This window comes from Rhincodon typus, chromosome 22 (genome assembly GCF_021869965.1).
Source record: "Rhincodon typus isolate 14 chromosome 22, sRhiTyp1.1, whole genome shotgun sequence".
NCBI classification, from domain to species: domain Eukaryota; kingdom Metazoa; phylum Chordata; class Chondrichthyes; order Orectolobiformes; family Rhincodontidae; genus Rhincodon; species Rhincodon typus.
In genome coordinates, this window is record NC_063353.1 from 12,036,548 (window position 1) to 12,062,998 (window position 26,451).

At 39.3% G+C, this 26,451-nt stretch overlaps 1 protein-coding gene across 2 annotated transcripts in view; it reads left to right on the forward strand.

The window, feature by feature from the left end:
- cwf19l1 (CWF19 like cell cycle control factor 1) overlaps window positions 1-20,105 on the forward strand; it is a 38,094-nt gene extending 17,989 nt beyond the window's left edge. For both annotated transcript variants that reach the window (XM_048610262.1, XM_048610261.1), the window contains exons 10-14: window positions 3,083-3,162; window positions 5,580-5,789; window positions 6,297-6,416; window positions 13,376-13,473; window positions 19,194-20,105. In XM_048610262.1, coding sequence (XP_048466219.1) covers window positions 3,083-3,162; window positions 5,580-5,789; window positions 6,297-6,416; window positions 13,376-13,473; window positions 19,194-19,338 — 653 coding nt within the window. In that variant the 3' untranslated portion in view covers window positions 19,339-20,105. The remainder of the gene's footprint in view (window positions 1-3,082; window positions 3,163-5,579; window positions 5,790-6,296; window positions 6,417-13,375; window positions 13,474-19,193) is intronic.
- Window positions 20,106-26,451: the final 6,346 nt, after the last annotated feature.

A 26,451-nucleotide genomic window follows, 5' to 3' on the forward strand; every position in this document is an offset into this window, starting at 1 on the left:
AATTGGGAAGTGACAGCGCATTAATAAATTTTAAAGGGAATGAATTCAACTTTAGAAAGCAGATTTGCAAATTTTCTTTTCAGTCTTGTTTTTAATGTGCTAACCTGATGTTTCTATGACATGAAAGGTGACTTGTCGTTTTCTTAAACTTTTTGTTGCAAAATTCAGTCTTAAAGCAGCTTTAAGGAAATTGTTCAGGGTTGTGATCAACGCTATTCTCAGCAGTGTAGAGCTTTGTGCTAAGCCTGTAAATTTCTATGCTCTTTTTGCCTTGCTTCACCAGTTGTAGTTGGGTTTTTGCCCCTTTTCTCAGCCTGCTATATATCTAAAAACAGAGGCATTTACTAAACTAGTAAATTGCATTACCTGTAATTAATACATAGAAACAACAAAAGATTTTTAAAAATGGCTAATTGCTACACTACGGTCCAGGTTGATCACTTACTGATTAAATCAGAGGATGTCATTGTCAGTGATGTACAAGAAAAATAAAATTTTAAATCCAGTTACAGAATGTGATGTCTGAAATGTCAAGCAGTCAGCAGCTTTCTCCTCCCAGTGGTGTCAATACCTCCATACTTTTAGGGCAACTTTGAGCATATCCTTATTCTTTTTTTCTTTGACTGGCCTTTGTGCTTTGGCTAGCTGAGAGTTGAGAGAAGTGAAGCTGCTGATGGAAATAGTTTTCAGGCATCTGGGCACAATGGTTGATCCATTGGAGTTGGTTCTTCAGGAGCAAGGCTTGTTGCTAATAAATGCAGTTTAACAGAAGATGCTGGTGTTAGTCTATTGGTCCTCCTGTTTGATCCCCATGGTCCAACGTAGGCAGCACTAGTGGAAGCGCTAAGGATCTTGATGTCACATTGGTGGAGAGTCCAGCTTCCGCTGCAGCAGAGAGAAGGTTGGTCAATTCAACAACCTTATATAACCATGACCTTTTGTTGATTTCCAGAGATCCTTGTTGCCAAAGACACGTGGGAAAGTAAGATGTTAGTTGAAAACTAAGGAGATGTGGATTGAATCATTTGAATGGGCTGAATTTTGGCAGATGAAATGATACTTAGGAAAATGTGGTGGTTTCCAGTATAAATAGGAGTAGAAAAACAATAAAGGAATTTAAAGGAAGAGAGCCTACAAAATGCTATAATACAAAGAGATTCTGATGTTCTCGTATATAAAACTAAGCAGCAGCTACACGGAAGGCAAACACAATTTCATAGAGTCATACAGCATGGAAACAGACACTTTAGTCCAATTCGTCCAGGTATCCTAAACGGAACTATTCTGTTTTGCCTATGTTTTGCCCATATCTCTCTAAACCTTTCCTATTCTTGTATCTGTCTAAATGTCTTTTAAATGTTATAATTGTACCCACTTCTACCATTTCCTCTGGCAGTTTATTCCACATATGAACCACCCTCTGTGTGGAAAAAGTTGCCCCTCGGGTCCCTTTTAAATCTTTCCCCTCTCACCTTAAACCTGTGCCGTCTAGTTTTGAACTCCCCTATCCTTGGAAAAAGACCTTAACTATTCATCTTATATATGCCTGTCATTACTTTATAATCCTCTATAAGGTCACCCCTCAGCCTCTAACGCTGTATGGGGGAAAAGGTCCCAGCCCCTCCTCATAGGTCAAACTCTTCAGTCCCAGCAACATCCTTGTAAATTTTCTCCGTACCTTTTTTAGTTTAACAACTTTCCTATGGCAGGGCGACCAGAATTGTATGCAGTATTCCAAAAATGGCCCGTGTCTTCTAACCAGTCAATTTTATTGCAATAGGAAATAGAATACTGGATTTAAGAATCATACAACACTGCCTTTGTATTAATTTGATCGAAGTGTAAAATTTTAATAGGCAGAATACAATCTAATGATATGTTTCATTATGTCTGAAACTAGGTGTCTTATACACATCCTTGTTTCTTAAAGAACACCTTCATTATTATCATATATGATATGTAAAGCTGATTAGTGGACTTTTTTCACTCTGTCACTCTTCGCATTCAGTCGTGCACACGCTCTCCTGTAACATGGTGAGGTTTGAAACGGAAGGCGTACATACTATGATCCTATACAGATAATAAATAAAAGGTGTCTTACGACACTAACCAAATAAATTGCTTTTTAAAAATTTGAGGATTATTCAAATATGCTCATAATTGTGTCAATTTTTAGTGAGGCGCTATCTGTTGTGCGCAAGGAGGTCAAACCATAGCTGTAGTTGACCATCCAGTTATTTCTGTAGACCTTTTCAATCCTCTCATTCACCCACCTTGTTGAAAATGCTAGATTCATTGAGTGCAATTCCATTAGCAAACCTATTTTGTCTCACTGAGTAGCCAATTTTTTTGTAGCATTGAGTGCTAATAAGCTGTTGCATTGACAGAATGAGGAGGATTTCAAAACCAGTCCTATATTTGTCCCATTTCTAGAGGAAACAATGGATAGTAGTCAGGTGCAGTGATTGTAGCTGCTTTTCTATGATGTAAAGTAGCAATACTATTCAATGGAGAAGCAGCAATGGGAAGTTTAACATGTATATACAGTTACATATGCAAATTATGCTTTCAAACAGGCGGCACAGTGGCTCAGTAGTTAATATTGTCTCACAGCACCAGGAAGCCAGGTTCAATTTCACCTTTGGGTGACTGTGTGGAGTTTGCACATTCTCCCTGTGTCTGTGTGGGTTTCCTTTGGAGCTTGCTCTGCTCCAGTTTGCTCTCGCAGTCCAAAGATGTGTAGGCTAGGTGGATTGGCCATGCTTAAAAAAGAAATTGCCCATAATGTTCAGGGATTTGTAGGCTAGGTGGATTAGCCATGGGAAATGCAGGGTTAGGGTTGGGGTTTTGGTCTGGGTGGGATGCTCTTCGGAGGGGTTGGTGTGGACTCAATGGGCCAAGTGGCCTGCATCCACACTTTAGGGATTCTATGAAACTTCTAAAACTCACACTGAATGTACTCCATGACTTCCTTGCTCATTTTTCAAATTAAAGACGCTCATTGTTTCCAATTTATATATTAAAAAAGTACTTGATATAACATTAAGAACACATTTGAAAATGGTTATCTTTGTTCTTGTAGCTCAGCCCACAAGTCCTTGCTGGTTCTGCCTTGCTAGTCCTGAAGTAGAAAAGCACTTGGTTATCAGTATTGGAACACATGTAAGTACTGTTAGAAAATAGCCTGTAATATAAACTTTTAAGCATTGTTTGCTACTGAAACACAAAAGTGTTCAAAACACTATTTTAATTACATAGGCATCCTTTGTCTATGATGTATTTAGCTGTAACATTGTTGGGAAAACTGTCAGATAAAATTAATTAACAGTACTGCGTTTTGATTTGTTAAGACCATCCTTGTGGATGTCACAGTGACAAACTAAAAATTGATGAATGTACAATGTACAATGTTCAGTGCTTTCCACAGTTCCTGAGACACTGAAATAGTTTGTACTAATATGCTGCAAGACTGAGACAGCGTTGTAATTTGGCCTGATAGGTGACAAACAAATCTTCCCTTGACATTCAATGGTACAACCATCACTGAACCCCTTTAGAATCAATACCCTGGCTGGGTTATCATTGAAACTGAACAGGGCCAGTTGTATAAATACTGTGACTACAAGATCGGAGAATTCATGAGATGGCTTATCACCCGAGTCCTCAAAGCTTGTCCACACGTCTATAAGGCACAAGTCCTGAGTATGATGGAATACTCTCTGCTTGCCTAGATGAGTGCAGCAATACACAAAAAAAATTAACATTATGCAGGGCAGAGCAGCCCAATTAATTGGCACAGGGGAGGTGATGGCCTAGTGGTTTTGTTGCTGGACTATTAATCCAAAGACCCCAAGTAATATTTGGGTACTAGGGTTCATATCCACCATGGCAGATGGTCAAATTTGATTTCAATTAAAAAAATGGAATTAAGAGTCTAATGATTGAATGATTTATTGTCACTTGCATTTTACGGTGAATAATACAGTAAAATACATGAAAAGCTTCAATTGTTGCCACAGTCCGGTGGCATTTTAAATAGTTTATGAAAAGATATAACTGAAAGAGAGTTCATCTTCATTCTGTTTCTGTCATGAGCCCTGAGCCAGGTCACCCATGACACCTGCTCAGACCCACCAACGTAGGAGTCACCACTCTTTAGGTGCCATCTTTTCGCCACTGGGCCCACATCGCCGATGCCACTGCCAATGTCGGGTCCCATGCTATACCTACACTCGCCCTGCTACCACAAAGTCCCTGGTTCCACTGCCACCCTGATGATGTTAGGAGTCCCTGTTCTGGACCTGCAGCATCCAGGAGTCCCTTGGCTGTACTGCCAGGCCAGGCCGTAGCCCTCTGGCAATTAGGGATGGGCAATAAATGCTGGCCAAGCTAGCAACGCCCTCATCCTGGGAATGAATTAAAACAAAACACATTCACCATTATCAAAATATTTATTCCCTCATGCACCAATGCACAGTAGCAGCAAGATGTACTATATTAGAGATGCATTGACAAGAAACTTCCCAAGACAACTTCACTTTCCAAACCCATGATTTCTAACCACCAAGGGCAAGGACAGCAGAAGCATTAGAACACACCACCTTCCACAGTACACACCTTCCTGGTTTGGAGTTATGTCACTACAGCGGGATCATAAGACCATGCATATAGGAATAGAATTAGGCCACTTACCCCATTGAATCTGCTCTGCCATTCAATCATGGCTGATATGTTTCTCAATCCCTTTCTCCTGCTTTCTCCCCATAACGCTTGATTTCCTTACTAATCAAGAGCCTGTCTATCTCTGTCTTAAATATACTCAAAATCTTGGCCTCTACAGCTTTCTGTGGCAAATGAGTTCCACCAATACACCACCCTCTGGCTGAAGAAATTCCTCCTCCTCTCCAATCTAAAGAATTGTCCATTCACTCTGAGGCTGTGCCCTTGTGACCTACTCCCTCCTCCTAGTGGAAACATCTTCTCCATGTCCACTCTATCTAGGCCTCTCAGTATTTGTAAGTTTCAATAAGACCCACCCCCATCCTTCTAAACTCTGCGTACAGACCCACCAACCAGTCCTCATATGACAAGCCCTTCGTCCCAGGATCATTCTTGTAAATCTCCGCTGGATCCCCTCCAGGGCCAGCACATCCTTCCATAGAAATGGGGCCCAAAACCTCTCGCAATATTCCAAATGCTGGGTCAAAATCCTAGAACTTTACCCCCTTCCTGCCCCTCTTTCTCCCATAGAGTACCTATGCCAAATAAATTTATGGAGGTTCAAGACGACAACTGACCGCCACCTTTTCTAAGGAAATAATGGCTGTGAAACATAAGCAGATCTTGCCAGTGGCACCTATATCATGTGAAAGAATAAAAGATAATGCCTCTGAGAATAGCCAACAGCCCCTCTCACCTGAGTGAGCTGAGCACTGAAAATGATGTGCATGCTTACTGTAATTTCCTGCAGGATTACTACATCATCAATATACACACAATATTTGGATTGCATAAAAGTATTTTCTAGAACATAATTTATTTATCAACTTAAATGATGTAAATTCCTTTTTGTTTTACAGTGTTATATTGCCCTTGCAAAAGGTAGCTTAACCCCTGATCACGTGCTCATTTTGCCTATTGGGCACCATCAGTCAGTGGTAGAGCTTCCTTCAGAAGTCATAGAAGAAGTAGAGAAGTGTAAACTGGCTTTGAAAAAGTTTTACAAGAGCATTGGGAAAAGGTTTGTAATGTTCGAAAGAAACTACAGGAGTCAGCACTTACAGTTGCAGGTAATTTCTTGTCACATCAAATATTTGAGTAAAACCTTGAATTGTTAATGTATAAACTTCCGCTTTCAAAATGGCAGCATATGTTGATTTGAAACATCAATCATTTGTTCCGATCCAAGGAGCATTTAAAATTTGATGTTCGCATGTGGTTGATCTTAAATTGATTGGTTTTGTAAGTACCAGACCAATCCTACAGTCACCACAAATAATAATATTGAGTTGAAGACTTTGTAGTGAAAAATGATCAAGTCCTTCTGTTATTTGAAACTTCCAGCTCACACAGTAAATGATCTTGTTTCATTAGTTTAAGTCTGAAATAATCCCAGATGTTGTCTCATCTGGTATGATGATGAGTTTTTCTGAGGGAACCAATATCCCAATGATGTACTTTTTTTCTTATTATTTTAAATTATTCGATAGAAAAATCAAAGTATCTGACTTTTGTGTAAACTCTTTTTTGACTGTAACTGCAATGAGTTCTGAGTGTCACTTTTCATTTTCATTCAGGTGGTTCCTGTACCTATTCAACATTGTACAACTGAGGACATTAAAGAAGCTTTTATTGTACAAGCAGAGGAACAGCAAATGGAGCTATTGGAGATCCCTGAACATTCTGATCTCAAACAAGTGAGTTTGTTTAATGTACTTAAGCAACTCAAAGACACAAGTAATCTTATTTTTGCCATAGAGCCATACACAGTTGATGAACAATAAATGACCAAATGGTCTATCAAGGCTCCCTCTGAAAATTTTCTATAAAATAGTCAATGCTGAAGGGTTACATAAGCTCTCTGACCTCACAGTAGATAAGTGCACTATCATGCGGTATTGAACTTCTTCAATTTCTTCGTCTGTACATCTAGTGAAATAAAAATTCAGTCTCAAAACTAAACTTGATTTGTTTTCTAAATATATAGTGTACACTCTTTCCCTTTCTTTGATTTCTTCCATTTTGCCTTTAGGTCATCACAGTGTTGATTGTCTTTCTTCATCTCCAGTCGCCCATTTGCCTTCAAATCCAGCTGTGTTTAAACCTGTCACCAGTGTACCTTTTCGTCATATCTTAAGCCTTTCTCATCTCCTTGCCCTGACTGTTCCATGTCCATCATTTACCTCACCAAATTTCTTCTCTGTTTCTCTCTGCAATAGATGAACATATAAAATAGTGATGGAAAAGGATAGACTGGATCTAAAAGTAAAAGTTCTAACTTGGAGGAAGGCCAATTTTGATGGTATTAGGCAAGAACTTTCAAAAGTTGTAGGGGGGGGGGGTGGTGTTCACAGGTAAAGGGATGGCTGGAAAATGAGAAGCCTTCAAAAATGAAATAATGTTCTTGTTAGGGTGAAGGGCGAGGCTGGTAAATGTAGGGAATGCTGGATAACTAGAGAAATTGAGGATTTAGTTAAGAATAAGAAGGAAATGTGTCAGGAGTAGACAGCAGAGATCGAATGAATGTTTGAGTGTATACTTACGTGGAAGTGTAGTTAAAGAGGGAAATCAGGAGGGCAAAAAGGGGACATGAGATGGCTTTGGTAAATAGGGTTAAGGAGAATCCATAGGGATTCTACAAATACATTAAGGACAAAAGAGTAACTAGGGAGAGAATAGGGCTCCTCAAAGATCAGCAAGGCTACTTGTGTGTAGAACTGCAGGAGCTGGGGTTGGTACTAAACAAGTATTTTGCATCAGCGTTTACTGTGGAGAAGGATATGGAAGATGGAGAACGTGGGGAAATCAATAGGGATGTCTTGGAAAATGTCCATGTTACAGAAAAGGTGGTGCTGAACTTTTAAAAAGGCATAAAGATGGATAAATCCCCAGGACCTGATCAGGTGCCCGCTAGAACTCTGTGAAGCCAGGGAAGTGATTCCTAGGCCCCTTGCTGAAATATTTGTACCATCGATAGCCACAGGTGAGGTGGAAGACTGGAGGTTGACTAATGCAGTGCCACTATTTTGAAAAGGTGGTAAGGAAAAGCCAGGGAACTACAGGCCAGTGAGCCTGATATTGGTGGTGGGCAAGTTGTTAGAGGGAAACCTGAGGGACAGGATTTACTTGTATTTGGAAAGGCAAGGACTGATTACAGATAGTCATCATGGCTTTGTGTATGGGAAATCATGTCTCACTAACTTGATTGAGTTTTTTTTGAAGTAACAAAGAGGATTAATGAGGTAAGAGCAGGTGGATGTGATCTATATGGACTTCAGTAATGCACTCAATAAGGTTCCTCATGGTAAACTGGTTAGCAAGATTAGATCACACGGAATAAAGGGAGAACTAGCTATTTGGATACACAACTGCCTCGAAGATAGAAGACAGGGTTGTGTTGGAGGTTTGCTTTTCAGACTGGAGGCCTGAAGGATCGGTGCAGAGTTCACTGCTTTTCGCCATTTATGTAAATTATTTGGATGTGAACAGAACAAGTATGGTTAGTAAGTTTGCAGACCAAAGTTGGAGCTGTAGTGGACAGCAAAGAAGGTTACTTCTGGGTACAATGGGATCTTGATCAGATGGGCCAAAGGGCTGAGGAGTGGCAGATGGAGTTTATTTAGATAAATGTGAGATGCTGAATTTTGGAAAGGCAGGTCAGGGCAGGACTTATGTACTTATTTGTAAGGTCCTGGGGAGTGTTGCTGAACAAAGAGACCTTGGAGTGCAAGTTCATTGTTCCTTGAAAGTTGAGTCGCAAGTAGATAAGATATTGAAGAAGGCATTTGGTATGCTTGCCTTTATTGGCCAGTGCATTGAGAATAGGAGTTGGGAGGTCATGTTGTGGCTGTACAGGACATTGGTTAGGCCATTAATGGAATACTGTGTGCATTTCTGGTCTCCCTGCCATAGAAAGGATGTTGTGAAACTTGATAGGGTTCAGACAAGATTTACAAGGATGTAGCTAGAAGTTGGAAGGTTTGAGTTATAGGGAGAGGCTGACTAGTCTATTTTTCCCTGGAGCGTCAGAGGCAGAGGAGTGACCTTATAGAGGTTTATAAAATTATGAGGGACATGGATAGGGTGAATAGAAAAATTTTTTTTCCCCAGGGTCGGGGAGTCCAAAACTAGAGGGCATAGGTTTAAGGTGAGAGGGGAAAGATTTAAAAGGGGCCTAAGGGGGTAACTTTTTCATGCAGAGGGTGGGGCATGTATGGAATGAACTGCCAGAGGAAATGGTAGAGGCTGGTACAGTTACAACATCTAAGAGGCATCTGGATGGATATATGAACAGGAAGGGTTCAGAGGGATATGGGCCAAATGCTGGCAAATGGGACTAGATTAATTTAGGATATCTGGTCGGCATGGATGGGTTGGACGGGAGGGTCTGTTTCCATGCTGTACATCTCTGTGACTCAATACTAATTCCAACTCGTAGTTACTTTTTTGACCCTCCAACAATCCTCACTGATGAGAATTGCCCCTTCTCAGCCATGCGCTGGTTTTTGATCTTGACCTTCATTGTTACTCCACACATCCATATCAGTATCTGCATCTCATTGGCATCTGCTCGCGTTTCTCACTTCTTGACTTTGCCCAAGATTTTACATTATTATAATAAGGCTGGTTTCAGCATTGTGGATTCTTGTTTTCAAGTTCAGTAATACTTTTCTGTTGCCTTACTCTGTTCAGTTACTGCAACCAGAGCTAATCTGATGTTTAACTTATATTTCCATTATTCCACTTACTGGCACCACTGACCCTGGGTACATGAAACTCCTCATTTTTCTCCAAGATTTCTCACAGTTCTCCATTTCAAAAAACAAAATACTCTGCTTGACTAGGTATAAGAAATGTAATTGCAATTTGATCAAACTGATCAGTGATGAATATCTGATTTGGTGCTGATAGGTTACAACTGTTTTCAAAGTAACATTTGGGAGTCTTCAAATTGATTTCACAACTTGCTTGTAAAAATTAAAGTGGCCAATTGCTATTTCATTCAATACTTAGCCCTTTTGTTTTAATCTCTATCTGTACTGCAAGTTTGAGTTTAATTTTGTTCATCAGTCTGTTAAGGAATGTATTCAACTTATTTAAACAGTTTTACTGGCATAAAGTAGCAACAATTCACATTTATGTAATATAGTAAGACATCTCGAGGCTCTTCACATGAGCATCTTTCAAACGAGATTTGAGTGCCCCCACGTAAGTTGGTAGGACAGATGCACAAAAAACATTTTTCCCTCCCTGGAGATGAGGAAAGTGGCAAGAACAGCAGATGATTGGGCAAGATATTGCTTTCTTGCATCCTCAATAATTAAATACTGGGCGATCTATCTCAACTTGGCATCAGTTAATGGCCTGAACACTCACCTGGTCCTATTATCTGCCTTTTAAGCAAAACATAAAGTGGTTTGTTCACCACTCCCAGGATTGTGTCACTTCCATTTAACCCATGCATGGCGGGCATCAGATGGGAAAGCAAAGGGATGGTGTTTAAAAGCCCTTCTCCCAAGTTCACCTCATCACGGTTTCTCAGCATAGCCCTCCAGCAACAGCCTTTAGGATCCAGAAGTTGCTGGCTTTTGATTGGCTAGCACCCTCAGGTGGGATGGAATTTTGATGGTGGGACTCCCTGATTGGACAAAACCTGAACCTTGCCAGTCAGTGCTTTATCTAATTGGTGCTTAATCCAGTCAACTTTCTCACTGGCAAGCGACAGAATGCTGGTTCACCCTGAAATCATATGTCCCCACAATTTATAACTTTAGAATTGAGGTGCTGTTTTGTTCAACAGGGCCTTTTCTTGCAGCAAGTCTGCTCATCCATCCTTGCCAAACTGCGAAGGTTCTAATTTATTTAATGCCTCATTTATAGTTAAAAATCCCATGTTTAAATTCCTGTTATGGCTTAGCACCCATCTTCCCTTTATTGCAAAACCACATGTCTACATCCAGCCTTTAGGACTCCCTTACCCCTTATCTATTTCTTTCCACTGACCCTGGTTACTTGTGCATTCTTTCACCCAAACGTTGGTGGATATGCCTTTGCTGCCTTACAAACTCATGGTGTTTAATTCCCTAATCAAACTCTTCTATCTCCATCTTTAAAAGCCATATTTTTTGGTAAGCCCTCCAAATATCTCCTTTGGTTCAGCCACATGTCTGATACATCTTCCTTTGGTTCAGTGCCTGTTTTATAATTACGTCTCTTGGAAGTGCCATGAGATTTTTCCTATAAATGAAAATTATTTCATTTGTGTCCCTTTTTTAATATATTGCACTATAGAACATTTGTACAGGATTTTTGTGTGTACATATATTGTTTGTGTTAATGCAACTGACCAAATGCAAACACACGATATACTATTATTTTGAATGTTGCAATACAATTGGTGATATTTTGCAGCAGAAAATATTTTAAGTGATAAGAGAAAGGAACTTCATATTTCATTGGTCAAGTTAAATAATGTTTGACCTGAGTTTTTGTTGTATTGTCTTTTACAATTTTTTTTTGCCAATTTAGGATTCAGGGCTCAGTAACTGAACCTACAGGTGATAGTGTTTTAAAAAATCGTATCTGTGATAGATATCAACTTTTGTAGAATTATGTATAGAGGGTATGATATTAGGTTTGTAAGTTTTTGTATATGTAGCAATGGAAAAAGTTTTAGGTTTCAATTACTGGAAGATTTCCAAGATGCTTTTCTTAGAAACTTGCAACAAATATTGCCGCACCTGTTTCTGAATGACGCTTGTTGGGCATGTTGGTAACTATCTTGGAAAGGCGCAAACAGCAGATTAGTGTATTTAGTAGCTAATGGATCTGTGCCCATGGAAAAATAATTGTCACCACCTATTGTGAAATCTTAAAGTTGTATTTGTCATTATAACAAATGTCTTGAAGATCCATGAAAATTTGAAGTAGAAAACCATAAATAGATTTTTTTGGCAAGCATGTATAGTGAGTAGATGTTTAATTCACTCATGGGATGAGAGTGTTGCAGGTTGGGCCACCCATCCCTAGTTGCCCTTGAAGGTGGTGGGGAGCTGCCTTCTTGAACTGCTGCAGCCCATGTGCTGTAGGCCCATTGAATGTGAATTATATAAATATGGAACCTAGGATGCTATAGTCTTTGTTTCAGGTAGTTTGGAAGAGCAGTGTTACTCTCTGGCAAGATTGTCAGTTATGAGTTAAAATTGTAGAGTCATAGAGCCAGACACCATAAAAACAGACCCTTCAGTCCAACAAGACCATGCCAACCATGTTCCCAAACTAAATTAGTCTCACCTGCCTGCATTTGGCCCATATCCCTCCAAACCTTTCCCATTCATTACTTACCCAAATGTCTTTTAAACTTTGTAATTGTACCTGCATCCGCCACTTCCTCTGGCAGTTCATTCCACACTCAGTTTAAAAAAAAAAGTTGCCCCTCATGTCCTTTATAAATCTTTCTCCTCTCACCTTGGAATATAATCCAGAGTTTTGAACTCCCCCACCTTAGGGAAAAGACCTTTGCTAGTCACCTTATCTATGCCCCTCTTGATTCTGTAAACCTCTACGGTTACTTCTCAACCTTCTATGCTCCAGTGGAAAATGTCCTAGCTTGTGTAACCTATTTTTATAACTCAACCCTCCATTCCCATCAACATCTGATGAACCTTTTCTGAACCCTCTCCGATTTAATAATATCCTCTTATAACAGGGCGACCAGAACTGCACAGAGTACTCCATAAGAGGCCTCACCAACATCATGTTGAGGTTGTACATGATGTCCCAATTCCTTTAATCAAAGGTCTGAGCAATGAAGGCAAGCGTGTTAAATGCCACCATAACCACCCTGTTGACCTGTCATGCAAATTTCAAAGAGTATATACTTCAACCCCGAGTCTGTCTGTTCTACAACACTATCCAGGGCCCGACCATTAATTGTATAAGTCCTGTCTTTGTTTGTTTTACCAAAATGCAAAACATCACATTTATCCTAATTAAACCCCATCTACCAGTCCTCATCCTGTTGACCCAATTGATCAAGATCTCTTTGTAATCTTAGATAATCACTTTCACTGTCTATTATACTACCAATTTTGGTGTTATTTGCAAACTTACTAAGCATGCCTCCTATATTCCCATCCAAATAATTTATATAAATGACAAACAAAAGTGGACCCAGCACCAATCCCTGTGGAACACCGCTGGTGACAGACTTCCAGTCCGAAAAAGAACCCTCCACCACCAACCTCTCCTACTGTAAAGCCAATTACAATTTGTGCTAATGTATATAGTCAAGTATTTTCAAGGGACACAGCACAGGTTGTGAAATCCCTTCATTTCCTGCTGTCTCTTTATGTAACAATGGTGGCTTTGAACAAGATGAACAATGAGTCTTCAGGGCTATAAATTAGTTTCAACTTCATTTTATCCAGGGCTATTACGGCCAAAAATCTGGGTTAGATGGAGACAGTTTTCAAGCTGAAAGATCTAACTCACCGCCAGTTATTAAAATGCTATTTGACATTATCTTCAACTAAACAGAAAATTCAGTTCCACAAAATCAGCTTGAAATGTTAAAAATAATGAGAAAACTAGAAAAATAATGAGAAGATCCAGCTAAGTAATTTTTTAAGTAAATCAATTTTTTGTGTTTTTGTAGATAATTCAACCTGGATCAGCATATTTCTATGTTGAACTGGACAGTGGAGAAAAATTGCTACACCGAATCAAGAAACAGTTTCCTTTACAATTTGGAAGGTAAGAGCAAGTAGTCAGATGATCTTAAGGGTGTGTCATTATAATGAACCTTTATGTTTCGTACTGTAGCGACCTGAATTAGATCTGGACACTTTTCATTACAGTGAATTTTACAAAGCAGATGAAACTGACTGGATTCAATTAGATGAAGCAAACATTTAACAACTCTAGCAGTTTCATAATAGAAAATAACATGCACTGCTGCCTCACAGCGCCAGGGTCTCGGGTTCGATTCCAGCCTCAGGCAGCTGTCTGTGTGGAGTTTGCACATTCTCCCTGTTTCTGTGTGGGTTTCCTTCGGGTGCTCTGGTTTCATCCCACACTCCAAAGTTGTGCAGGTTGGGTAGTTTGGCCATGCTGAATTTGCCTGTAGTGTCCAGGGATATGCAGGCTAGGTGGATTAGCCACAGGAAATGCAGGGTTACAGGGGATAGGGTAGGGGGTAGGTCTGGGTGGGATGATCTCCAGAGGGTTGGTGTGCCAGTAGGCCAAATGGCCTGTTACTGCACTGTAGAGATTCTGTGATGGCTCCTTCCCATTTATTTGAATTCATAGGCTGGTGGTGTTTTTTTTTTGTTGACGCCATCAGCATCATTCTCCATTTTTGTAAATTAGATCAGCAGCTACAGTTTTTATTTTGTTTTTTTTATATGCCTTTAAAAATTGATGTATTATTGTCTTGGCAAGTATATTTTATAATGTTGTAAAAGGAATTATTGTAACAAGGTATTAAAAAGATTTTTAAAATTTCTTTGGTTTTGAGTCACCAGTCTCTTGTGCGTATACTCTAAATGCTGGAGGATGAACACATCAGTATTGCTGGTACCACAGTCAACAAATAGTAAATACAAAAAGATATAGCTTTTCAAATGGGCTACTCATGGGAATAAAATCTTAGAACCACTACTCTAAACCATGATGACATAGTTACCCACAGCAGCTTAACTCTTGAGTTACTCAGATTGAACTCTATCCAAGTTGGACATCTCTGAATGTACTCTATTTTTGGTATATTTCTTTGCTGGTGACTGCTGAGGACTGAGACAGAGACAGTTTTGTGATTGATTCATGTTATTTTAAAAAAAAAAAGTATATTGCATTATTCAAAATCTCCTAGTTTAGTTTCATATTTTCATAGTGCAGCAATTGACATACTTAGTAAGTCTTTGTAAATCAATAGTTTATGGCATAAAGGTGGAAAAGTATGCTTTGTTTCCTTGAACTTAGAAGATTTATTAATATTTACTGAGAAAAGGCTACGATAGCATACTGGTCATGTTACTGGGCTAGTAATCTAGATGTAATATCATAAAAACAAAGTGCTGGAGAAACCCAGCAGGTCTGGCAGCATTTGTGATGAGAAACAGAATTGACATTGAGCCCAGTATGATGACTTCAGAACGTTTTCTGTGAAGAGTTATACTGGAACCTCTTCTTATTCTAAATTTGTTAGAATTCTTTTTGAGGAGCTGATAAGCAGGATAGGTAAAAGGAGAACTAGTGGATGTAATGTATGTGGATTTCCAAATGGTGTTTGATATAGTACTACATATAAAATTACATAATGAACAAAAGAGTCCATGTTGTTGGCGGCAGCATATTAGCATGTATAGAGAATTGACCACTCAGTGGAAGACAGCTGGGAGAAGGGAGGCATTTTGAGGATGGCAATCTGTAACTGGTGGACTGCCACAGGGATCAGTGCTGGGGCCACAATTATTTGCAATATATTACAAAGATTGTGATGAGGGAAATGAATGTACTACCGCCAAGTTTGCAGATGACTCAAAAATTGGTAGGAATGTAGTTGGTGCGGATGGAAGTCTTCAGCCAGATATATAAGCAGGTTATATCAGTGGACACAAACTTGGTAGATGGAAGATAAAGAACGGAGGAGTTGAATATTATTTAAATGGAGAAAGATTGCAGAAAGCTGCAGCACAGGGATTTGGGTGCACTCATGCATAAATCACATGCAAGTTCAGCTGGTAATAGGGAAAGCAAATGAAATGTTGGGCTTTATTTCAAAGGGAATGGAAAATAAAAATTGGGTGGTCTTGCTAAAACTATACAAAGCAGTAGTTAGGCCACATCTTGAATACTGTGAATGGTTTTGGTCTCCTTTATTTCATAGAATCCGTAGAATCTCTACAATGTGGAAGCAGGCCATTCGGTCCATCAAATCCACACCAATCTTCTGAAGAGCATCCCACCCAGGCCCACCCTATCCTTGTAATTCTCCATTTCCCATGAGTAATCCACCTATCTTGCATGTCCCTGGACACTATGGGAAATTTATCATGGCCAACCCACCTAAGCTGCATATCTTTGGACTGTGGGAGGAAACCGGAGCACCTGGAAGAAACCCACGCAGACGCGGGGAGAATGTGCAAACTCCACACAGACAGTCACCCAAGAGTGGAATCAAACTCGGGTCGCTGGCGCCGGGAGGCAGCAGGGTTAACCACTGAGACACTCTGCCGCCCTGCCTAAGAAGCAATATACTGATCCAGAGAAGGTTCACTAGGTTGATCCTTGGTGTGGAGGGATTTTCTTACGAGGCGAGTTGAATAGATTGGACCTATGCTCATTGGAATTTAGAAGGATGAGAGGCAATATTACTGAAATATACAAGATTCTTGGGGTATTTGACAGAAAAATTGTTGCCTTTGTGGGAGAATTTGGGTCCAAAGAGCATAATCTGAGTAAGGTTGCCCATTTAATATAGAGATGAGAAGGATTTTATTCTGAGTAGTGAATCTGTGAAATTCTTTACTGCAGAAGGCTATGGAGGCTCTGTCATTAACTATATTCAAGGTGAGATCGGCAGCTTTTTTTGATATGAGATTCTAGAGTCATAGAGAAAGGACGAGTTGAGGATTTTCAGATCAGCTATGATCTAACTGAATGTTGGAGACGTCTGAATGGGTTAAATGGCCTACTACATTGACCACCTTGCAGCGTGAATTTTATTTGCAGCTAATTGGCCCAAACCTGAATGTTGTCCAGGTCCTACTGCACATTGGCATGGCCTACTTTAGTCTTTGAGGAGTTGCAAATGGTACTGAATATTGTGCAATTGTCAGTGGTTAGCCCTACTTCTCAATTATGATAATGGGAAAGTCAGTGATGAAGCACATAAAAAGTGTTTGGGCCGTGGGCTGTGCCCTGCAGTTAAAATGTTTGGCCTCCATCAAAAGCCAGTGTCCTTTTGTGCTAGATGTGACTCCACCCATTGGAGATTAGGTATTGTGGTTAGAAAACAATTCTGCTGCTATGCCACAACCACTTAGCTTTAAGGCAGAACAATCAGCAAGTCACCTGCCAGTGTTTGACCTAATATCTTGCAACTTCATGTGGTTTAAAGGACTCCCAACTGTATTTTGCTATGTCACCTCTTGTGGGCAGTGTTCCTTCTAGTTTTCTTCCCAGCTGTGCAGGCCTTTGAGTTCTGTGTATGGCAATGCCTTCTAAAATCAAAAGTTAATGCTGTGATTGGCGTGCCATAGAATCAGAGCGGCTGTGCATACACGTAGCTTAGACGCAGTGTTGCTGATGAGACATAACATACTGAGGTTAGTGATAGAAAGTCTGGGATATTGGCTGAAAAGTATAATCCTCTGAGTTTAAGAAGGCTTAGTTTGTTAGGCACTCTTCCAATTTTGGCAAAGGCTCCCAGATGTTAGATGAGAGGTTATTGATGGGATTGGGTATGCATTTGTTGTGTTTTAGGTCGTATAGGTCGATGCTCAGTGGTCTGACTTATTATACTTACTCGCAGTTGTTCGCTACAATTGAGTAGCTTGCCAGGTTTTTTTCAGAGGGCGAGTTTGTCAAAAATGGTCTGATTGCACGAGATAATGCAAAGGCTATAGGCCCTGACAGTAACTCAGCGAAGTATTAGGAATTTCTGCTCCAGAGCTTGTGCCCTTAGCCAAACTGTTTCAGTACGGCTACAACACTGGCACCCCTTGAGACAGTGGAAAATAGCCAGGTATATTCTATCTACAAAAAGCAGGACGCATTCAATCTGACTAATTACCACATATCCTCTTGGTCATCAGTATTTTTGGTTGAATTCTTGGAATTCCCTCCCTGATGCGTTTACCTACAGCACATGGACTTCAGTTGTTCAAGAAGGAGCTCACCATCACCTTCTAGACCAACTAGGAATGGGCAATAAATGCTGATCCAGCCAGCAATGCTCATATCTCATGAGTGAAAGATGAAAAAGAACATAAGTAAGAAAATACAAAATAGAAGCTGAAGCTTACCATTTAGCCCCTCAAGTCTGCCCTTCTACTCAATAAAATGCCTGATTTGTTTCTCAGAGATAGCGAGAACTATAGATACTGCTGTCAGAGACAACAGAGTATGGACCTGGAGGAACACAGGCCAGGCAGCATCAGAGGAGCAGGAAAGTTGATGTTTCGGAATCGGGGCCCTCCTTTCCTGAAGAAGAGCCCTGACCCGAAACATCAACTTTTCTGCTCCTATGATGCTACCTAGCCTGCTGTGTTCCTCCAGCTCCATACTGTGTTGTCTCTGCTTTGAATTTCCATCTATCCCAATTCCCTGACTACAAAGAATTTATCTAGGTCTCAAATTTTCAATGACGCTGCTTCCTTGTTTCTTGACATTTTTCAGTATTTTGGAGATATTTTCAGTAATAGAGCTTTATTGCTCCTTTCATGACTCAGTTGATCTGACAATGTTTGACAAATTTTTTTGTGGTTCACTTTGTGAAAATATTTTTAAAGCATTTTGTTAAAAATGGTTCACATATGATAGTATAAATCTGTTCATATTAATTGGCATTTTCACATTATGGATGCTAATAATTATTACCAAAAGTTTAGGTCCCTAAAATGGAGTAGAATGTTAATATAAAACAAAGAACTACAGTTGCTGGAAATCTGAAACAGCAATTTCTGCCGAAACTCAGCAGGTCTGGCAGCATCTGTGGAGTTCATGTTTCGAGTCCAGTGACCCATTTTCAGAATTGCTGAGCTTTGAAGAAGGGTCACTGGACTCAAAACCTTAATTGTGCTTTCTCTCTGCCCATGCTGCCAGACCTGCTGAGTATCCCCAGCAATTTCTGTAGAAAGTTAATACTTCTGAATGTAGGATGTATCTCATCAGCAGGGGTTTGTACCAAGGTTTCGAGCAGATATTAAATAACACAGGTTTCCTTTCTTTTAGAGAACGCCCTTCAATTTGCAAGATGCATCAAGTATATTCCAAGCCTTTTCTAAAATAATGTTTCTTCACTGAATTTAAAATGGAGAAGCAGCTTGGTTGATAGTGGATTGCAAGGGTGAGAAAACAGCAGTAGAGATAACACTAAGCAGAATTTGACCAAAAGCCCAATTGTAGCTCTAAGACTAATTATTTTGTGGACAACAGCACCACCTATCTTGTAGAGGTGCAGTTGTGAGCTCTTGAGTAAATACACGACTACCCACCTGTCTTCAAATGACAACATGCTTTGGGAGATGGGGTGGAGAGATCTCAATCAGAAATGAGTAAATATGTGATTCTGACAGTTATCCTAAGAGGTATTTTCTTGGTCATGTATACATACATAAGACTTCTGATGCATTGTATAGTTACATTTTTGGTTGTTTGCTAAGCAAGCTTTGTCAAATAAAGTGAGAATTATTATTTGTTACAGTAATGTTTACTCTTTGCTTTGTTAACTATGTTTTTCAATTTCTTAGAGAGGTTTTGGCAAGTGAAGCTGTCCTAAATATACCAGATAAAGCCAACTGGAGGGAATGTAAATACAGCCGAGAAGATGAAGAAGAATTTGCTAAGGATTTCAGGAATGGTTTTCAACCATATGATTTTTCATTGCTTGATTAACTAAGATTATATTACATTTGAATTATTTTGAATGCTTTCGATAGCACAGGTTGGTGTAGTCTCAATTGTTTCAGGTGTTTACTTTGATACAGATATCTATTTTCATCTACAGAATTATATTTGTGAACATTCAATGGACATTGGAAAATAATGTACATAATTGTTTTCTGATTAAATTTACAACAAAATGTATCTTTGATATTTTACAACACATTTTTAAATTTAGCCCCTCTCCTTGCTTCCACTAATGTAAATATATTGACTCAATAAGAACATTTTTTTAAAAGTTGCTATTGGAATGTGGTGGCTGTATGTGATTCTGGAAATTGCAATTTTTACTTATTGGAGTGATAGATGTATTTTTACTACAATTTAAATTAAATTGTATGGATTTGTTTTTTAGGAAAACTGTGTGCAGTCTGTGCAGTAGATTTGCTGATATATTTTCCCAATTCATTTTTCATGTGATTTTGATGAAACCATCCATTTTAGGTTATTTTGTCACACTGGTCCAGTGCAATGCCTTTGTTTGTAAGATATATTTTAGTACACTTCATGAGATACATGTAACTTTAATGTTCAGAAACAACCACTTAAAGTTCATTTACTTTTCTGTTCTCAATGGTGAATTAAAGCATTATTGAATGTTAAATTGTGCAACACGGTTTATAGACCCTGTCCTGCTCACTTTCACAGCTAGTTTTCACATTCTTATGTAGCCTTTTCCTTTTTGGATATATTATAGAAATAAAAGTTGTTTCAAATTACACACTTTCAAAATTATAGCCAACTAGTCGAATATGTAAAATGTTAATGTTAATTCATAACTATTCCGGCACATTTCCACTATCCTTCTGCGCCATCTTTCTAGTTAACCCAGTAAATAAGAAAGGAACAGCCTTTGTTCTCTGCAGTCTAGAGTTTTTTTCCCTGTCCAACATATTCTAACTAGATTAGCTCAAATGTAGAATTGAATCCTATTTTGTGGCCATACACCCTGAGACTGTCACTTGTGAAAGGAGAAAATATTCTGTTCAGAATTTTTCATTTGGGATACCCAATGAAGCAGAGAGGTGAAGCCACCTATTCTCATGAGATCTCCACCAACCCAGTAGGGATTGTATTGTCCAAACAATGCATTGAATTTAATCCCTTCCCCCAAGGTTAGTTGGAGTTAGGGAGCTATTTAAATAGGTGGGAAGGTGCCAGATGGTGACTTTGCCTTTGCTCAGAGATTGGATGTCTTGTATATGTTGATCCTGCCCTGGTGCGAGTTGAAGCCTTTAAGTGGACAGTTAAGGCCTCATCCTTTTGCTGTTAGTATTCAACCTTCAGCAGATATAGTAGTCGCTATGCTGCATGGGGAGTTCTCTCATTGCCTGATCAATACACCCGACATCAAGAAGGGAAGGGAACACACAGAACTACCGCAATACCTTGTCGATGACCCCCCACCACCACCCTGTCCTTCCTTACCTGTTTTCTTGGGTCCTTTGGTATTCCTAAACTCTTCCTTTGCTGTGTTGCGGACATCTGAATCAGAGGCTAGCAGCTCCCCCAGGCATGAAGTACTTAAATGCCCACCAATATGTCTATTTGTACTTGATTCTGGCTATCCTCACCCAAAGGAGTTGCTGTTAGGGTTCATACTGGTTGACCAGGCAGAGGGAGGGACACTTGGCACCTCAATTAAATATTGTCCCATATGTCTGTTTGGAAGTTATAACCCTGTCCTACGTTTCATTAGTACATTGGTACTACTGTTAGCAATTGAGTTTACAGTGGCTGAAGATTGCTGGCTGAAGCTTAATTTCAGTATTGAAGGTGCTATGAAGGAAATATATATCTGTTGCACTGAGTCCTGTCAGTTGTCTTCAGCAACCTTCATTTAATAAATAGCTTCTTGATGAGCATTTGAAAATTCCTGTTTTAGAATTTGGTTCCTGAGATGTATTCTACTTTACTTTCCCAACCCCCAAAAATGTGAATTTAGTCTGCAACCTGAAAGTTACTAAACCCAGAAGTTGTACTGTTAAACATATTAATTAAGAACAAATTTTTTTCTTGCAACAGAGATAACTGTCAGTTTACTTACAAAATCTATTTGCTGCATTTTTAACGAGGCTGGACTGAGGAGTTGTGATTGGGAGTTAAAAAACTGAAGAGTACAAATACAAGAAGCAGCTGGGCAAGGTCATAATGGATTTAAACACAAGAATTTAAAATGTATGATGAGTCAATCATCATTTTTTAGACCTGAAGGCAGAAATCAAACCTTCCAAAGATGTCTGACTTTATAGGAAGCAATGAAGAACTGATCATCTAAGTTTTTGTTTGCATTTATACTAATGAGCCATTTCTGTGGGTTTAGACAAAAGTTAACGACTTATTGTTCCTTAATGTCAAAAAGCTAAATGCCCAATGACATCAGTATTGAGAAAGAAGAGCGTAGCAAGTTCTTGTAAACATTGTCGCCACCAAGGTGTGTACCATTTAATTGCATGTGTTCAATCAAAACAATTAAATGGGCTAGGTAAATTGTCATTAAATTTCAAGGAAAATTGGTTTCTAACTATTGCAACTAAGAAATCAGAAAATAAGCATCAGAGGAATCTGAAGTACTGGATAGACACTGGTGCTTCTTGTAACATTATGAACTTCATTAGCGTTGTGAGATGTTACACGAGATGGTGATCCAAAAATGAAACACTCAAAGGTAAAGTCGAGACTCTGTGATAGCATGAACCTACCCAAGAGGACAAACTAATCTGAGCCCAATGCTATGACGAGACAGAAGGTTTGGAATTCCAGATAGCAGTAACAGTGCTAAGGAGAAGCAAGACAAAAGCTCAGACTAATAAACACTTCAGAAAAGACTTGGTGATTAGCAGGCCACATCAACTGTTAAACTGACAACAAAATCGAATAGGAGGGGTTTAACTCAAGACCACAATGATCATTTGATTTAAAAGGAAATGAAAAGATTGCCTTTAATTGTCAGAAACAACTAATACAAATACATTGAAGGGATATCTAAGGCAACAGTATAAATCAGCAGGGAAGATTTCAAACTTGAGCCAGAGGCATGCCATTCTAACCAGAAAGTGTTGGAGACAAAGCTGACAACCCTCAATTGTACTGACACCAGCAGTGCACTGGTTAAATCAGTACCAGTCATCCCTGTCTAATGAGAGAGCGACTTTTACCACAAGTACATAAATACTTTAAAGATCATGAGTGCCATGAGTATGTATAAATGAACAAACCTGGAACTAGCTAAAATAACAAATGTTGTTAATGCAGGAGAATCTTTGATAGTGTAGTGTTTAACCTGGCAACTTTCAGTTACAAATAGTCCATGGAAAGTTGCTTTTCTTTGTGAAAAGGGGAATGTTTAGTTTGAAATAAAAGCATGTACAAAACTGTTCCTGAGTCTGGTCACAAATCGATTTGTACACAAGTTGGAACTGAACGCGGGACAATGTAAAAAGAGCCATTTGTAAGTATTAGAAATTATCATTTTTTTAAATTATTCATTCACAGGATGAGGGCATCACTGGCTAGGCCAGCAATAATTGCCCTGCCCAGAGGGCAATTAAGAGTCATCCATAATGCAGTGGGTCGCATGTAGGCCAGACCAGGTGAGAATGGCAGTTTCCCTCCCTAAAGGATGTTAGTGAATCAGATGGGTTTTTTCCGACAATTGATTTATAGTTATCATTAGGCTATTAATTCCTGATTTTTACTGAATTCAGTTCAAATTCCAACATCTAATGTCTGGTATAGTAGGATTCAAACACAGGTCCCCAGAACATTACCTGTGTCTCTTGATTGATACTTCAGCGATAATACCACTAGGCCATCACCTCCCCATCATATGTTGGATATTTAAAATTACACTCCTACTTAGGATCATAAGTTGGACGTTTGTAAACCAGACACGTACTCAAGACTATGATCCTGTGAGCACAAAACAATGCTTACTCATAATACAACTATTGTTAACTGCCACAACCTTGAAACCTGGGGCTCAATGTGATGTGTCAATGATAAATTTTGAGAAAATTTAATCCTAATATTACTGTCCCAATTGCCTCATACTTAGTGTACATACTCATGTATCCCTCTTATTGCTATAGTTATATTATGCCTAGAGCTTTGTTGATGTTTAAGCTAAATAGAAATTTCCATTCTCACTTCTTTTTTCCCACAAGCCCAGTTTCTGTTAAAAAGAAACTTGAGTCCCTCTCTCCAACTTCGACCAGAGTGGACAAAATGTACAGGATGCCACAGCTGAGAGGTTGCTCAGTTTATGATAACTTTCACAGATTCCATTTCCCACAGTACAAAACTAAATCCAGGGTAAGGACTTGTCAATGATTGTGCATTACGTTCATATATTGTTCAGCAGTTCGATTAATTGAATGCTGTCAGGACCCCTTAACTTTGAACCCTGCTTACATATGGGGAATTCATAAACTTCCAGAATTCTGAAAAATATTGGTAATCCTTGGGCAAAGTCAGAAGTCACACCACACCAGGTTATAGTCCAACCAGGTTATAGTCCAACAGGCTTATTTAGAATCACAAGCTTTCACAGCACTGCTCCTTTGTCAGGTGTGACTTCTGACTTTGGCCACCCCAGTCCAGCACTGCTATCTCCACATCATGGTAGTTCTTGGAGCTTTTGGTATCCATTTCAGTTCTAGATTCCAATATACTGTATTTTGAAAGGTAAATCATGCAGAATAGTGAATGGCCTGGATAGAGTGGACATTAGGAAGATGTTTCCATTAGCAGAAGAGACTAGGACCCGAGGGCACAGCTTTAGAGTAAAGGGAAGACTCTAGAACAGAAATGAGAAACATCTTCAGCCAGAGTGTGGTGAATTTATGGAATTCACAGAAGATTGTGGAGGCCAGGTCATTGAGTATATTTAGGACGGAGATAGACAGGCTCTTGATTATCAAGGAATCAAAGGTTATAGGGAGGAGGCACGAGAATAGGGTTGAGAAACCTTATCAGCAATGATTGAATAGCGGAGCAGACTCAATGGGCTGAATGGCCTAATTTCTGCTTCTATGCCTTATGCAGAAACAGTCAAGTCAAATTTTCATATAAAAGTTTGGATTCATTATTTGTAATCTGCAATATCAAAAGTAGAACGTATATACTAAGCTGAATATTTTTGTACCAGTCATGCATTTTTTAAGAAGATTCATTTGGTTTGATGCTTATTTGTAATCAAAGAAAATTGTCACATTTATAACTTCTATGCTGATATTGATGGATTGAAGGCCTTTATGACTTCAAATATGCCCTAAACTCTACTGAGAACTGAAAACTATGTTCTAAATGGAAGAGTCAGGCTAATTTGTCTCACTATGACTATGCAAAAGTTTATTTTAAGGAATCAGCTGCTTCAGAAAATTAATGGGATATTCAAATCTTCAACCATTCTTGCAGAGTTTTTTAGTGGCTATATTTAATTTTACATTTGTTTTTTGAATACTTTAGATCCATTCATGGAGGAAGATTAATATTTTGCTTAGTTCGCATTCTTTGAAAAAGACAATTAAGCTTTGAAAACAAGTGATGACAGCATGAGAAAGTATATTCTAAATATAGAAGGTAACATCTATTTATTATATTTGTGCTGGGATAATTGCTTGAGAGATAAAAATTCCGGAACGAATTAAACCTTGGAGAATTAGGTTCCATCAATAGAGGTGTGTACAGATGGAGCTCAGGAGAGTTCACGCTTTTTGTTACTGATATTGTACCTGCTTAATTTGTCTTATTACCTCAAAATATTAATCACTACATTTATTGTGGTGATTGTAAAGCATCCCTGTGTGATAAAATATGTTTGTTTGGTTATTTTAAAATAGAACTCAAGGAAAGGCAAAATTCTGCAGTTGCTGGAAATCTGTAACAAACACAGAATATTGGAGAAACTCAGCTGGTCTGTGGGGAAAGAAACAATGAATGTTTCGCGTTCAGAATGACTCTTCAGCATTCTCTGAGTTTGTTTACTGCGATATAGCTGTTGAACCTGCATGAAGCATGGTATTGAGGTTTAATTCCTTTCATTTCAGTGAAAATGATTCAATTAGAATTGTGAATGTTCTAAACCATGACAACATGAGACACACAAAGAAGTAGCATTCTGCTCAAGATTGTAATGAGACAATAATTGGCATTACACCATTTCTGTTTTTCTTTTCCGATAACATGGATCATTTTCACCTTCAGTAAGTTTCATGCCTCATCCCCTATTTCTAGCTCCCTCTAATCCATTATCTACCACTAACAATAATCCTATAGATTTCCCAAACCACACAAGCCTAGTTTCCAGTTCTTTACACATTGGTTCCTCAAGTAGAGCCATGGAGCTGAATCTTATATTTTGTTGCTTCGATGTCAGTATCATCAAGTTTTATGGAGGCAATCTGCCTGCATGGCATAGCGATATCTCTCATTGTATTTTAGCAAACTCATCTCACTACCTATCTACCTAGTGCTGTGGCACTCCCTTGTCCAACTCTAGCCCCATCCTCCCACTCTTGGCTTCCAGAAAAACACTCTGGATCCCTCCTGAAAGACTGACATCTCTGATACCCTGCACCAGATTTAAAAGGCTGGTATGTACCAAGACAAACATTGGCATTTTGAGGGTGCCCTACTCACTAATGAATAGTCACTCTGAAGGTGTTGGAGCAGGGGTAACTGATGCCACAGTTCTCCGACAAGGACGTGGAGATCCTATTGAATGGAGAGGAGGGGAGTCCCGATCCCGGAGCACTGGCAGAGGACACCACACTACCAGATCCTAGCAGCCTGGTCCTAGGTCACTATACAGATCAGTTTAGTCACAACGGAGTGGAGGAGCCACTAACAGTGCTGCAAGAAGCTTAATGACCTTGGCTCTGTCAGGGTAACTACTACACTGTTCTTTTTGACACCTTTCACTCTGTGTCTGTTAACTGCACCCACATGCCACAAAGGCTCATTTTCTACCATATGCCATTACCGACAACATCTTCTCTCACTCATTTTCGTTCCCTCACACTACTAACGCTGCGCTGCCTCCTCACTCACCCAGGACGCCTC